General features: G+C 45.6%; 4 protein-coding genes across 4 annotated transcripts, besides 1 other annotated feature; 2 read left to right on the forward strand and 2 right to left on the reverse strand.

The window, feature by feature from the left end:
- Nucleotides 1-18: 18 nt before the first annotated feature.
- On the forward strand, nt 19-1,531 carry UA08_05419 (hypothetical protein; the record flags this gene model as incomplete). The annotated part of the gene is made up of 4 exons (XM_020267739.1): nt 19-214; nt 279-553; nt 610-725; nt 775-1,531. The coding sequence occupies 4 exons, from the start codon at nt 19-21 to the stop codon at nt 1,529-1,531; spliced, it is 1,344 nt and encodes a 447-aa protein (XP_020119644.1).
- Nucleotides 1,532-1,598: 67 nt separating this feature from the next.
- On the reverse strand, nt 1,599-2,441 carry UA08_05420 (hypothetical protein; the record flags this gene model as incomplete). Its single annotated transcript, XM_020267740.1, has 2 exons — nt 1,599-2,086; nt 2,150-2,441. 2 exons carry the CDS (start codon nt 2,439-2,441, stop codon nt 1,599-1,601), a joined length of 780 nt encoding a protein of 259 aa, XP_020119643.1.
- Nucleotides 2,442-3,499: 1,058 nt separating this feature from the next.
- On the reverse strand, nt 3,500-4,559 carry UA08_05421 (hypothetical protein; the record flags this gene model as incomplete). Its single annotated transcript, XM_020267741.1, has 5 exons — nt 3,500-3,955; nt 4,021-4,165; nt 4,220-4,243; nt 4,314-4,323; nt 4,418-4,559. 5 exons carry the CDS (start codon nt 4,557-4,559, stop codon nt 3,500-3,502), a joined length of 777 nt encoding a protein of 258 aa, XP_020119650.1.
- Nucleotides 4,560-12,002: 7,443 nt separating this feature from the next.
- Nucleotides 12,003-14,641, forward strand: UA08_05422 (hypothetical protein; the record flags this gene model as incomplete). Its single annotated transcript, XM_020267742.1, has 3 exons — nt 12,003-13,081; nt 13,154-13,431; nt 13,506-14,641. The coding sequence occupies 3 exons, from the start codon at nt 12,003-12,005 to the stop codon at nt 14,639-14,641; spliced, it is 2,493 nt and encodes an 830-aa protein (XP_020119649.1).
- A 51-nt stretch (nt 14,642-14,692) lies between these two features.
- Nucleotides 14,693-14,765: a repeat region (Identified by RepeatMasker using a combination of RepBase library and repeat library created with RepeatScout).
- The last annotated feature ends 168 nt before the right edge of the window (nt 14,766-14,933 follow it).

Genomic DNA, 14,933 nt, shown 5'->3' on the forward strand with positions numbered 1-14,933 from the left:
TCACTCCGGAGCCGAGCAATGCGAGATGCTCTTCGCGGACGAAAAGAGCAGCCTAAAAGCGTGACCTTCTCTTTGGAGAAGGTTTCTGTTGCTGAAGATAGTAAAATACGTGAAGTTGAACCAGGAAATAATGATAAATCAATCCAGAAACCGCTGCATTCATGGCCATTCCCTGGTGACACGCATACAAGGGCACGGGAGCTCATCTACTTCAGTGAGTTACAGACAAGACCTTGTTTAAAAACGGGCCAATTGGCGGTCTAACTCGATTGCAATAGTGACTTCAGAATCCGACTATGTTTTTAGGCCGTTTCGTACTGTCTGGTTCTCAATGGCCTTGACAGATGCAACCGCCCTCCAACTATGCCTAGCCAATGCAGCCATGTTCATGGCACAAAGACGGCAGCCAGGAATGTTTCAGTACGATAAATGCACAGAGGCATTGGAATATTATGGCAGAAGTCTTTGTCAGGTCACCAAGCGACTTGAGAACAGTATTGATTGTACTAGTACAGGTGTCCTTGTGACAGTTCTAGGATTCATTTGTCACGATGTAAGTTTTATGTATGATTTACGAGGTGCGATGGCCTAACAACATTATTTTACTAGCTTTATGTTGGAATATGGGATCGTTGGGCAGCGCATATGAATGGCCTGCGCCGAATCATACAACTTTGTGGGGGATACAAGAATATCAGCCATAACCTGACGCTCTGGGCATCATGGTGAGAATTTTTACCATCCCACCTTCGGAGACAAGACTGACGGTATAAGGTATGATATTCTGGGTTCTGCTAACCGCGATACATACCCTCAATTCCCGGTGTTCATGTGTGACATTGAACCTTCGACATATCCTGTCACGCTACGGACTCCGCTATTGCAACAAATCGAACGTGTACTTTTTAACCAAAAGTTTATACTCAACTGTTTGTGTAAGGTTCAAGGCATTGCCAATATCATCAATAATCATTATCAGAATCCCGATTTTTGGAGACGAGAAGACGACCTAAGCCCTCTCTACATGCTAGGTCCTATCACCCATGAACTACTTTCGATGCATCGACTAGATGTCGAATGTGACTATGATTCCGAGGTTGTCTTTGACTCGACACAAATTTCTCGCGAGATACTACGGTTATCGATGCTCATCCTTCTAGCTGCCTTGAAGACAATGTACTCCTTTATCGTCGATGAGTCGGAGGAATTGAATATCTTATCGACCAAGTTCTCCAGACTTCTGACCCTAGACCGATCAAGACCCTCTTTGCTAAATAAGGATGGGATACTTCACACTCTCCAACTTCAACTATGGGCTATGCTCACCGTCGCTACTCTGCAACCACTTTCAGCAAGCCGCACGCTATACGTGACAGAGATTCGCAAATGCATGAACCTTCTAGGAATGGTATCAGCTACTGATGCTTTCCAACTAGCCCGCGATATTGCTTGGATTGATGTTGTCGCAGGCACAACCTTGGGAAACGAGCCACTTATCAATGCAATCAACAACGCGCCGCTGCTGACCTGATCTACATTTTAATCTGACTTGATTATAACGTGGTTCTACCTTCCATGACAATGAAAAAGCAACAATATCAGCCTCCTGTAATACCGCCACTCACGCTAATAACCTGTCCCGTAATCCATCTACTTTTCTCACTGCAAAGCAACAAGACGGCATCCGCAATGTCCTCCGCTGTGCCCACCCTCTCCTCAGCCTTTGTCATAGCGATCAACGGCTCATGAATTTTCTGCGCAAACTCCTTGGGTAGTGCGTCGGTCTCGACCGGACCCGGCGCGATAGTGTTGATAGTCACGCCAAACCCGCGTCCGAGATCCATCGCCATAGAGAACGTCATTGATTCCACAGCTGCTTTGGCCGCGCCGTATATTGCAGTAGGGCCCATACCGAGTCTTGTTGCGACGCTCCCGGTGTTTATGATACGTCCTCCGCGCGGCATGTGTGGGATGGCGGATTGTATCAAGTACACGGGAGCGAATACGATGGATTTGAAGAGGGTTTCCATTGAGGAAGAGGAAGCCTTGAGAAAGGGCTCTGGATTGCCATTTGCTGCGTTATTCACTGGATGGAAATGCTATCAGCATGGCATTGAAAAAAAAAAAAAAAAGGGAGAAGTGGTTGTACCAAGAATATCAACATGATCAACCTCGAACTGTTTCAATGACTCTTCGACAAGCTTCTTTGCTCCCTCTGGCGTAGACACATCAGCTTGCACAACAACAGCTTTTCCAGTAGTATTTTGTACTATTGACTCGGCTACGTTTGCAGCTCGGTGTGCAGTCTTGTCGGAGATATGGTTGATGACGACCCAGGCGCCATTACTAGCCAGAGTATGGGCAATACCAGCACCAATGCCAGTCTCGCGACCAGAGCCTGTGATTATGGCCACTTTGCCGGCGAGGGAGAGGTCATCCATTGTATTTAGAGGTAGATAGATAGATCAGATGAGATGAATTAAGCTTGGAAAGTGGAATTGAATGTTTGCAATGGTGTGTAGGAAGAATGAATAGAAGATCAGAATCAGCTGGACTTGACGCTGATATTTATAATTCTCTGAAATCCTCACATCGACATTTTTCAATGTAATCCAACATCATACAGCCATGAATATCCAACATATCCACAAGTCCAATCAACCCTTTCCTGAAACAGAAAAAAGTGCTGCTTAGCTGCATGATCTAAGCTGGAAGCGGTTAGTATCTATCTTAACTTTTAGAAAGATTACCGCGTGTATCCCACCCACGCTTGCCCTTTTAGGGACACCCTTGAAGACTCGTCTAGGCCTTACGCTGTTTGTCTTGACTTTGCGCTGATATCATTCATAAATTGTAATGTACAGTACATATGAAGACCACCCATAGGTGATATGCATACCCAGATGTAGTAGGCATGTGGATACCCAAAACTATATACAAAAACTGCAATGAAAAATATAGGTGTCTCTAGAGGTATAGGTATATAGCCATGCATATGTTCAAATAATGGGGGAAAGAAAGGCAAGAACGCCAGCAAATGCTTGACCAACAGAGGCAATACAGTCAAAAACACCAGACAAGTATTAGATCAATAGGTGAGACTAGGTCGCAAATAACACAAAGAACATGGTGAGGAAAACAAACAACGCCGTCTTCCAAGATATTCAGTACAGAGAGATGAAGAGAAGGGGAGAAAAAAAAAAAGGCAATGTTTTCGTTCGTAACAGTCGTCTCATGGCTATGCATGCACTCTTTTGCTTCTTTTCGGATTTTCAATCAATCACGACGTGTTTCTATCGGATGTTTTCGAATTTTGCTTGAATTCATTCTTGACTTTGTTAACCTCCCTAAGATTCAAGGTTAGCACAATCATACCGAGAAATAGACGAGCGTGAAACGTACGAGTTCTTGACCCAGAGCTGAACTTCATTAACGAAGGTATATCTATAAGAGATGTGTTAGTCTATATTCTCATCGCACAAACACATGCGCGCGCGTATTAGGTGACAACTCGCCCCATGAAATTGGAGTTGGCCATAGATTTGTCGCCATATTCCTCTGCCAACAGCTTGGTATATTCATACGGCACTTTTGCCGGGACGCCTTCGAAAAAGCTGCGTCGCAGGGGGAAAATATCATTTTCCTCGAATCGATGTGCGTCCTTGGACATCAGCGCACCAGTGTCACCCCTCGCCCGTCGAAAATCATCTGCGCGCACGGCAGTTATGTCAATAAACTGGCCACTTGATTTGTCGATCCATCGTCCATCAATCACGTTTCGCGTATCCAATGTGGTTCGTACGACATAGTTAGGGTTGATTTCCAGCACATAGGTACGGCCACCTTCTACGCCTGGAATGTCGAAATGGTGTTCGGTCATGTTGTAGTTTTCGGCTAGGAAGTGAATGCCCGGTTCGGATACTTGCACATCCAAGTCGTCGTCCCATGGGAAAATCTGACGGGTAAAATTTTCCTTAGCCATGGAAACTCCCAAACTTTTCACGGTGCGACATGACCTACCTTCTGGTTCCACCACCACGCCAGTAGTGTTCCATGCATAATCCATGTCTCCACGCCCAAGTCATCCATTGTTGCCAAATATGTTTGAATGAGAGAGGATAAGTGCGCAATTTGTTCGTCCTCGGGAAGGGCCTTGTCGGTATAACTGGCATGTGGTCAGTACGGCCCTAGAACGAGAATAGGGCGGGATTATACATACCGACCATCATAATGCCCACTGAACCTGCGAAGTTCCAACGAAACCTTTTTTAGCGGGAGTCGGAGAAAAGAAATTGACGACAACTACTACTTACTTCGATTCCTCTGAAATTCATCATGTTAGTCTCAACTTTCTTTTTAACAGCATGGGGAGGAGACGGGAGAAAGCGCGAATGGACGGGTGGGAGCATGCACTCACGGAAATATTTTGGCCCTGGCTTGCCTCCTCTGCCGCTCCAATCTTTGGCCAGCTTTTCCCTTTCATTCATGAAATTCGCACTGATTGCTGCGGCATTCACAGTAGCGGCCAACAAGCCGCATACAAGCAATGACGGCCGCATAATCGGCGGGGTCAGGGCCGTGTGACAGAAGGGAAGGATGGGTAGACGACGATAGTCCAACAACAAGTCTTGGGTTCGGAAGTAGCGCCTCTTTGTCTAGGGGAATGGCGTATGTACAAACAAGATAAGGTGTCGTGTGATCAGAAACGGACGGTGGGTATGGGGTATCGAGCTGTGCTGAAGGAACGGAAGACACCGAATATGGGTGATGCGAAAAAATTGTGTTGGAAAAATAAAAGGAACAGGCAGGTAGGTCGGTTAGCTGTACAAGGTGGTATACATACTTATGAATTAAAGAGATAATTTGAGGCGAGGAAAAGACTGAAAGATATGAATGATATGGGGTAGGGGTTGACACTTGATTTGGCCAACCGTTTGCGATGGGGGGGGGCCATGGACTGGTAGAACGTAAATTTCAAATCTGTTTGAGATCCACAGCGCCGTCGGTAGCGTGCTTTTGCTCAAAAATGCAGGTCTTCTCCAGCGATCCACTTGGGATGATTCTATACACAATATACGATTATAACTAGTATAATCTTACGCTGTCACTACGGAGCGCTGCGTGGTAGCGTACGTACACCCTGTAGCCGTGCTATACGCTAGTTTCTGTATAGTCATCTCGAGTCATGTATGGCTGGCGACGGCGAAACTTATGGTCGTGCCAAGACGCAAGCGATCGATCTTATCTCTCTTCATCCGCCCCTTTTGGAGCATGGTGGGGCCGTGACTTGCCCTTCCCGAGCCCCTGCACTAGATGGGAGTATGCGATGAATGGGCAATAGTTATATGGGACGTCCGTCGTATAGTTACCATGGTTATACGAATGATTATATAATAATTATGTGCGCATACAGGTTAACAAGCATGCAGAGTTTGCGTGTCCCTTGTTATCTGTGCATACGTAGCGTTCCACTAACTCCCCGGCCTTGCCGCTGCCAAGAACTCGGAATGCGGCTCTCTCTGGCCGGCCATTGGACGGCCGTTATGGGCCACGCGTTCCCTTACGAGGCGAGTAGTAATATCCTTTTATACACCGTAACTTGCCTGTATAATTCTTTTAAGGACATGTGCCGCTGGCTGGCTTCTCACGTGGTATGCGCAGGGCGGACAAGTCACAATTACATACAATACAATACAATACAGGCAGCCCGCCCGTGTGCTGGATTTCCGCTTCTGGCAACCAGCCCGGCAGCCTTGGCAGCCTTGGCATTCGTCACCCCGGTCTTGGGTTTGGGTCAGTTTACCGCTGGCTGTAGTTAGCAGAAGTCGCTCTTGTACAGTTTAATGCACCTAAAAGGACAGGTAGGTAGTATATCTACATCGACGTAGGAAGTTGCGAAGATATACACTAAATCAAAAAAAAAAAAAAAAAAAACTTCCACCTACCCTGAATGAGGAGCTGAAGCAGCGTTGTCCGAGCGTTAGCGATACCAGGCAGGATATCGTGAAAAAAAAAAAAAAATGGCTGATCCTCTCATTTCCGCAATCGTGGCAATCAAGAAGAAATGGTCGATTTAACGTACCATATAAATAGATGTTTTATCGGGGCCGTTAGCTTCATTTCGTGCTGTATAACGTTGCTTCCTCTTGATGTGCCTGTGTCATTTGTTAGTCTTGCACCAAAAGACCTGTCGTTTTCTAGTTGTCAATTTATAGAAAGGCAATGCCTTCGGCTGCATGAATGGTGCCATCTTTCGAATGTGCACGGAAAGGGCATAGTTGAAATCAATGGGCTTAGCATTGACTGTTACTAGAGACTGAGACCCGTATTGGCCAGGCAGCCAGTCTCTCAATTTTGTAGAAGTGCTTTGCAGGGAGGGTTAGTCAATATTTTATAGCCAGATCCATGTCTAGTCGAGGGTCTGTCTACCTGTGGAATTCCCAGGTGCTAGGCTGCATTGGCATGGACTTGTCCTTTCACCTAGGTAGGTCTAGATTGTACGCTAGCAAGCGTTCAATGCCTACTTCTATGTCAACGAGAGCTTAGTGGAACTAGATTTGCTTCTTAGCACGCGCTCATTGAGGCCACGACTCGGTGTTCAAATTGGCAAGGTACGTGTCAAGAAGCCGCACGGTGTATGAGGTGTAAAGACCCGGCCATCTGCTTACTCCAGGGGCGCTTTTTTCTCCTGAGGAAGGCATTGGGGGGGTGGCCAAGTGCTAGGTCGTAATTTTTGACCGAATGTCATGCCATTGGAAACTGCGACGAATTGATAGAGAGGTTCCCGAGGTAGGATTATATATCACAATTAGCTGCCGTAATGCAGTCAGTTGGTAAATCCTTTTACAGCAAGCTTAAATACATCGCTAAGAACTGTCGTAATATCTAAGTTACCGACACTCGGCGGCAAACTATATTGTAACCGCCAAATGAGGTACATATGTTTCGCACACAGATGAGTTGAACGGTCGAAGCGTCTCCCTTGTCATGCTTTCACGCCATATATGCAGCACATACTAATTATGCCAATTTAAAGAGGACCTCCACAGCCTGCGGTGATGGTCTAGTTGGTCAGGACGTATCGTTGTGGTTCTTCTCCCAATTGATTGCTCAATCAGTTGGTTCTTCTCCATCAATCCGATGAAACCTGAGTTCGAATCTCGGTCGCCGCACTTCTACTTCTTTTTTTCCTTCTCTTTTTTATTTTCTCATTCTTATTCTATATTCCTCGAAAGACTGACTGACTGCATTATATTGCTCGCAAGAAAGGTCGTTTGTACCTGGGTATATATATAATCTAGGCCGTCCTATTATCCACCAAGGCCCGTATGCCCCATTTTCGGTAGATTTTTGGGATTGAACGAGTATCAACCTTGAGTTAGCTCTTGGTCGAATCATACAATAAATAACGTTCATTGCAACTAGCTACATAGCAAAGTTAACGCATGTACGACGATAAATGGCCAGTGGCGCCATTTCCCGTATTATTTATTACTCCTAGATTAATATTCATGGTGGGAAACCTGCTGTTCTCGAGTCAGTACTAGAAACTATCACTGACGAGATATTCCGACTTCAAGAGAAACAAATCACCCTCGAGGTGTATGTCAAAGATGCTCTATATCCATGAACCAACTGAGAGCAAACTAAATATTTTTTAGGCTAGATGATATCATGATCGAGCAAGGTCCACTTGAAGAATGGCCGCTGGAGGGTGGCTACTTGATCTACGTTACGGATGACATTGATCCAGTTTTCTGGCGGCCCTATGTTGGCCAAAGCAAACACACTGCGTTGCGATTGCATCAGCACTTGAATGCGTGGAATGAAGGTAAAGACGATAAGTTAATTTACTACTTCGTCCCCGCAGGAGGGGATCAACGAAAGATCAATTTTGAAAGACTATGGAGTCTTCCTTCATCTTCCACAAGAGACCCAAACAGCGAAAGCAGTTTAATTCTTTTGAACAATATCTTAGAGCTACTAATGTGCCGAGCTTTTGAATCTCTCCCATCACAGTTCTTGGAGGATTTGTTTTAATAAAATGCCTCAATACTGGACTCAATGTTCTTCCGCCATTATATGAAAGCCAATATTGCCCTATGGCCATTCGCAGAAAGTACACCAATATGTACAAGACTTCACCCGATTTACTGATACAAGGTTGGCCAGGAATCAGAGCCATGCAACTTGAAACGGAAGAATCGGCTCGAAGAAAGTCTAGAATGAACGACAAACCGAAGTTTTTTGAGGGCCTGCTTGGGCTCCTAGGGATTATCATTTTTCATTTTTCCAAGCTGTGAAGACTGCGCTGAACATTGATACCGTCGAGATCTCAATTCCTCTGAAAACAGAAGGCCTTACACAAGATATCACGAGCATTGAAGACACATTTCAATTAATTTCGGACACGTTGGATAAGGATCATAGTTTGTGCAAGCCATTTGGGACATTTTCTGCTAGTTATTAAGAGCGAAAATGGAGAGAGGATCTCACAGAACATCTGTGCTTTGCCCCAAAGATTGATTGACGCTGGGTTCTCCGAGGAAAACTCGCTCGTCTGGAGTTTTGATTTCCATCAATGCTTCCAGACAAGTATGATACCAACAAGACAAAGTCTTACTCAAAATGAGCATAATGCTCTGCTGACATGCCATAGAAAGATGATTGAGAACTCCAATACTAGTATCATACTGGTTTGTGGAAAGAGAGTCAAGAGTATTATCCTCACCCCAGAGATAGAAGAGACAAAGTCTCCACTGCATTTACGAGGAAGTTCTTGTGATTGTTACGTCGAACACAGATCTGGAGTTTTCCAAGGATTATACATCGACATTGGTTCCCTAGCCTTTTTAACTATGACGGGAGACTGGGATCGCACGAAGAGTTGTGCAGAAATTTTCAACTTTCTGCATTTCGTGATCGAAGTGAAAGGGCTTCAGCCTCATGAATTTTTCTCTCATCAAACTGCAAAGTATACCATCAAACGTTTTGCCGATGAAACATCAGGAACCTGTGACCAGACGAACACTATAGACAAGAGAGTTCAAGAGTGGTTGGCAATTAAAGGAATTACCTCAGAATCACAATTTCAAGAATGGATAGATCTAGCTGGCTCGGTTACCAAAGCGCTGCTCTTGTTTCTCATTACGATCCCAAAACGACCCCCCCATCAAAGGCGTAAGTCGTTCCGGAACCTTTCTTTTTGGTGAGCGCCGCCACTCCAATAAACGACGTTCGGATGGCCTTTTCTCAAGAGAGCAGCCAGAGAAAAGCAACGAGCTGTTCAAGATGGTCACTAGAAAGGAAGGAAATTTTGCGAAACTCCCATCGACAAGAAGATCGGCGCAAAATATTGATGTTGTATCTTCTTCTGAGGTAGGGATTCGGAAGCAGATCCCGGACGCTGAGAGGCTGACGAGAGAAGATTTCCCAGAACCTGAATATGCTGCTCCGAACCACGAAGCGGATGGAGATGATGTCTTGACAATTGATGAGTTTGACAATTTACTTTTTCCAGTTGAATTGAGCCCTCCCACTGCAGTAGAGAGTGAAAGTATGGTTCTTGAAAGCGGTCTTTCAGAAGAAGCCGTGATACGCCAAGATAAAAACCTACAGTCCCAAGAAATCGAAAATCCAACGCGGTATTTGACTGGTTTTCCGGTTCATCATGGGAGGAAATCGCACTCGCGAACAAACCTCGCAGGTACATTGATATCAAAGGTAATGATAAGCGCCACCGTACAGCTTTACTAACAAGATTCATTCAAGGTGAGTTTACAGATTCTAGTTTGGCGAGAGAAGAAGAGAGGATATGGGAGGAAGGGAAAAGAAACCGCGAGAAGATTGGAATCCGCGGCTCATAATATGTCCTGAAGAGGAGGGCCAGTGGTTTGGATGGATGAAATTGGTGGTCTTCGAAAATATGATATGTAGGTAATTAAGACACATAACAAGAACATTGATTTGGATCACATTCTAAAGCAGTGAAATAATGATAACGAACGCCAAGCAATGGGGTGGCCATGCAGTTTGGTCTCTGGTCTCAGGATTGAAGAAAGAGCTTAGTCCTAGATATGTAACATCACAAGCCGTGGAATCGGGCCCTAGCAGTCTAACCTACATGTTCACACTGGACGAGCTCTAAAGTTAAATCTATCCAATGGAAATCTTAATATGCTACTTCCGATGTGCCCGTAATCCTAACATCTCTACCTGGTCTCATCGACCACCAGACACCTGTTAGCAATAATCCTGAGAACACGCACGACCTAGCACCGCGGGTTATATATTTATACGAGGAAGCATTCCTTAACACAGCCATAGAATAGCTCCATATATGGGAAACCACCTTCAGATTATTACGGTGGAGATGGATTTAAAATTAGGTTCTAGATCTAAATTGAGGTGATTGTTGGTAGGTGAGTTGCTACTGTGATATTTTTTTCCCCCAATTATCTTCTTCTCTCTATCTCATGATGATATAGGGCGTTAAATCTGGCGGCAATCTCAACAGGCGGTGATGGTCTAGTTGGTCAGGACGTATCGTTGTGGTTCTTCTCCCAATTGATTGCTCAATCAGTTGGTTCTTCTCCATCAATCCGATGAAACCTGAGTTCGAATCTCGGTCGCCGCACTCGTTCCTTTTTCTTTTTTTTTCTATTATTTTTCTTATCTTCCTCGGTTACGTGTAGGTTGGAATCATAAAATTGGAATGTTTTTGTTGCGTGTTTTTGTTCTATTAGTAAGTTATTCCAATTCCGGCTAGATTTACCTTTATCCGTGGCCAAATCCGTCTCTAGCCCAGAGCCCTAAAAAAAACACCGAACATTTTTTAGAAGATAGCTCTTTCCCTAGCACATCAACGCAAATCAAAAAATGAAACAGAAATGAAGCAAAAAAACTGGACTTGCTGGGAATCGAACCCAGGACCACTCCCATGCTAAGGGAGTATTATACCACTAAACCACAAGCCCACTTGCTTCGTGAGATTATGGCGCCAAGATCGACTTCTGTAGATGTGGCTCAAATGGTCCCAAATAAGGCAATTTTGTACGAATCTAACCGCACAAGGAATGGCTTCCGGTTCTTAGGTTGTACCGCTTTCTTAAGGGGGTAAGGGTTGAATGGGGTGGGCGATATTTGGCAGCTTCGGCCTTTCACTTGTTGACCGCCAAATTTCTGCCATATTTCAGGCTGATGTGCTCCGATAATAGACAATCGAATATGAACCCTTCTGTCTGTCAGTACGATGTACGTACGCCCCGCTCTACCACGCCAAACCGGCGTAATATTCCCCAGCATGGACAGACGGAGTAGATAGTTTGCGCTTGTCACAACGGACTCGAAGAAAGACCCTTCCTCCGCCCAACGTCAAACAAGACTCCCACAGCACCTTGAGATCCACAGTGCAAGCTAATGCTTGTTCACTCGAAAGTGCGGCTCCATCTTCCCTCGGGCTCAGGGTCGGGTTGCAAGCGCTAGTCAAGTAGTGTACTTGCCGGTGCTGGCTGGAATTCTATGTTATCTGTAGTGCTTATTATTATTCGCTCGGTTTGGACACTGGCGTTTGACCAGATCATATCATTCTCCTACTGCACAACTGCAATTTCTGTAGGTAGACAAGGTCTGACACAGGGCTTGCTGACTCAGCCGGCTGGCCAACGGGAACGGATCGGGGGGAAAGAGCCGCCCCACGAGGAGCTGAGCGGCTGAGCCCGGCGAACCACCGTACCTTCTCCACGCACATCAACTGCATCTGCCCCATTCGGTCCTCGTGAGTAGCAGCATTCCACAATCGAAGCCAGCTTACCAACCATGGCCGTGTCATATTAACGTGGTTTTCGCTATTGGTTCTGACGACAGCCTCTGACAAGCAGCAGCGAATTGTGGCCCCGCCTTGGAGCCATGAACAAATGCATGCAACCGAGCTGTTGATCGGTTGAGGACAAGAATCACGTACATAGAAGTCATAGCCTCGGATGCAGCAAGGGGCGCAAAGTATGGCCACTCAGCAGGCCGTTGCCACCGACCGTAAAATGGAGCCAAGGCTTACTACCACTTCACCACAACTGAACCGCTCTTGCGAATCTTGCCGATCGTTGAAAGTTCGTTGCTTGCCCGACACCAATGTTCCAAACCAGTGCCAGCGATGTGTAAAGGCAAAAAGGCCGTGCATATTCGTTGCGCCGCAACGGCGTCGACCGCGGAAGCGCACAGATTCGCGTGTCGCTCAACTGGAAAAGGAAATGGCTGCCATGCGCACAGTGCTCAAGGGTCGACACATAGTCATCGAAGAGAACATCAAGGAGGATTCTGAGTCTGGAAGAGCAGGAGATGCCGAAGAACCGGATGCCGTGGATTTCGGACCCCAAGTGACAGAAAAACCGCAACCTACACAGTTTCAAGATGTGCAATTCACAACCCCATTCAACAGACCGTTCCTTCATGATACATCACAATCCCCAGGCTACCGCTCCTCCCCCCAAATGTCAGGTGACGGAAACTCTTCGCTGAGTACCCCGGCACTGACTCTAAATTCGATAGATAAGGGAAATGAATTGGACGTCATTGACCGCGGTGTTATCTCATTGAGCACTGCTGAAGACCTGGTGTCTCTATTCATTAATGACCTACTTGTTTATTTTCCATTTATAGTGTTTCCCACCAACACGACTGCTCGTCACTTGCGAACCTCAAAACCCATCCTTTTCTTAGCCATCTTAGCGGCTAGTTCCATTGCAGTCGATGACAGCCTAGCGACTGCCCTCAATCGTGAGATGCTTTCCTTGTACGCGCAACGATTCTTTTTTCGAGGAGAAAAGTCATTGGAGATGGTGCAGGTGCTTCTGTTGATGAATATATACTATCTACCTCCGCAGTCACCTTCACAAATCCAAACATATCAATACCCGCATATCGCTGCGACTATGGCGTTGGAGATTGGCATTGCTTCTAAAAAGCGCATTCCCCGAACATCTAGGGAGAATCAGCAGAGGCAATCAAAGCCGGTCGGCAAATTTGATGAACAGATAGCAGAGCAAGCTCGTACCATCTTGACTTGCTACCATCTGACTTCAAAGTGAGTAACCAACCGTATAGGCGGGATTCTTCTATGCTTGATCTCTCGGAAAGAAAAACTGACTATAGTTAGCGTGGCAATGCGGGCACGACAGCCTAATATGCTTCCTTTCAATGACTGGATGAAGGAATGCATCCGACTCCTCTCCTCTTCTCCCATCGCCACGGACAAATGGTATGCGAGCTGGTTCGGGCTTCAAGTCATAACAGACGAGGCTATGTCATCTTTCGGGCTGGACGACAATAGTTCCACAGCATTGTTGTCAGAAACTCGGGTCAACAGTGTCCTCCGTTTGTTTGATAAAAAAATAGAAGAATGGAAAGAGGATCTTGACCCGGAGCATCTTACAGGTATGAATGAAATTTCCGAGCCGCTTTTGTAATTTCAAAGTCTCGTGTACATTCTTACAAAAGCACAAACACAGTTCCAATGATGCTCGAATATCAGTATACTACGCTAGTGGTCTATGAGATAGGTATTGGAGAAGGCTACCGTGATCCAGATGCGATTAAACGACAATATTATACCCTGCCTGCTCCAGATGGTGATAACTGTGCCAAGCGACCGACAGAACCACTCAGCGCTATGCGGCTTGACCTCACTGTCAGGTGGATGCACGCGGCGCAGGGATTACTCAATACATTCTTGAGTTGCGACGTGCACAGCATGCGAAAAATGCCTAACCTAACGTACATGCGTACAGTACTAGGTCTCATGGTTCTCCTCAAGATTTACTTTTCCGTCAAGTCCGGTGTTCTGGGGGAGATCATTGAACCTGATACTCTCAACATAGAAGGGTATCTGGAATCATTGACTCAGAGACTTGCAGAGGCGAGTGCCGATTGTAAATACCCAATTCCATCTCGATGGTTACGTGTTGTTGGCGGCAAGTCGCGAGATTGGTTCGAGCGATTCCAGAGACATCACATGGATCAAGAAGCACAAGCGCAAGATGATCAGCTCAATGCTAGCAGTAACAGTAAAGCCAATGTTGCACCGTCATTATCGACCGTGTCAAATGCATGGAACGGAGGGATTGTACCCACTCCAACACCAACAGGGCCTCCTGGTGCGAACGTTTCGCTTACAAGAGAATATATACTTCAGCATCAGCAGCAGCAGCAACAACAACAAGAAAAAGCAGAATATCGACACCAGCCCAACACATTCGGTGCCAACTTAGGCTATACCGGTCTATCTGCAGTTCAAGGAAGTATTAATGCTGCCAATAATAGTAATACTACCACAACGACAACTACAAATACATTCCCTGATTACAATCAAGCCACTGCCTGGATACGATCACAGCAATCATCGTCATCGCCAAGTGACCCATCCATGCAACAGCAAGTCGACTCGCATACCGGTGGTTATCACATATCACCGCAAGATGTTTGGGCCTTCCACCACCAGCAACAGCAACAGCAGTACATCAACCTATCTAATCACCACCAGGCTTTTCCTTCGGCAATGTCTGGTAGTGATCATGACATATCTGCCATGGAAATGGAGTTTGACTGGGTTCCTGAGCATGGCATATTTCAATTGCCGAGTTTTTAGTTGTGATACTTCTTTTTTCCATTATACCCCAGTGAGATACGATTTGTTATGCACACACACACACACACACACACACACACACACACACATATATATATATATATATATATATAGATAGATAGACTCTTGTCCCTTGAACATTCTTTGGAAGAGAAGTTTACAAAGCCACATACTGAATGCCTATATAAAATCAGATAGATACCAAGAACAAGGTGGGTACTGTAACTACTGAAGAGATATGAGAATTATTTTTTGATCAACGCGCTTATTCGTAAAGTCATTACCAGTATCC

This window comes from Talaromyces atroroseus (assembly GCF_001907595.1).
Source record: "Talaromyces atroroseus strain IBT 11181 chromosome Unknown scaffold_6, whole genome shotgun sequence".
NCBI classification, from domain to species: domain Eukaryota; kingdom Fungi; phylum Ascomycota; class Eurotiomycetes; order Eurotiales; family Trichocomaceae; genus Talaromyces; species Talaromyces atroroseus.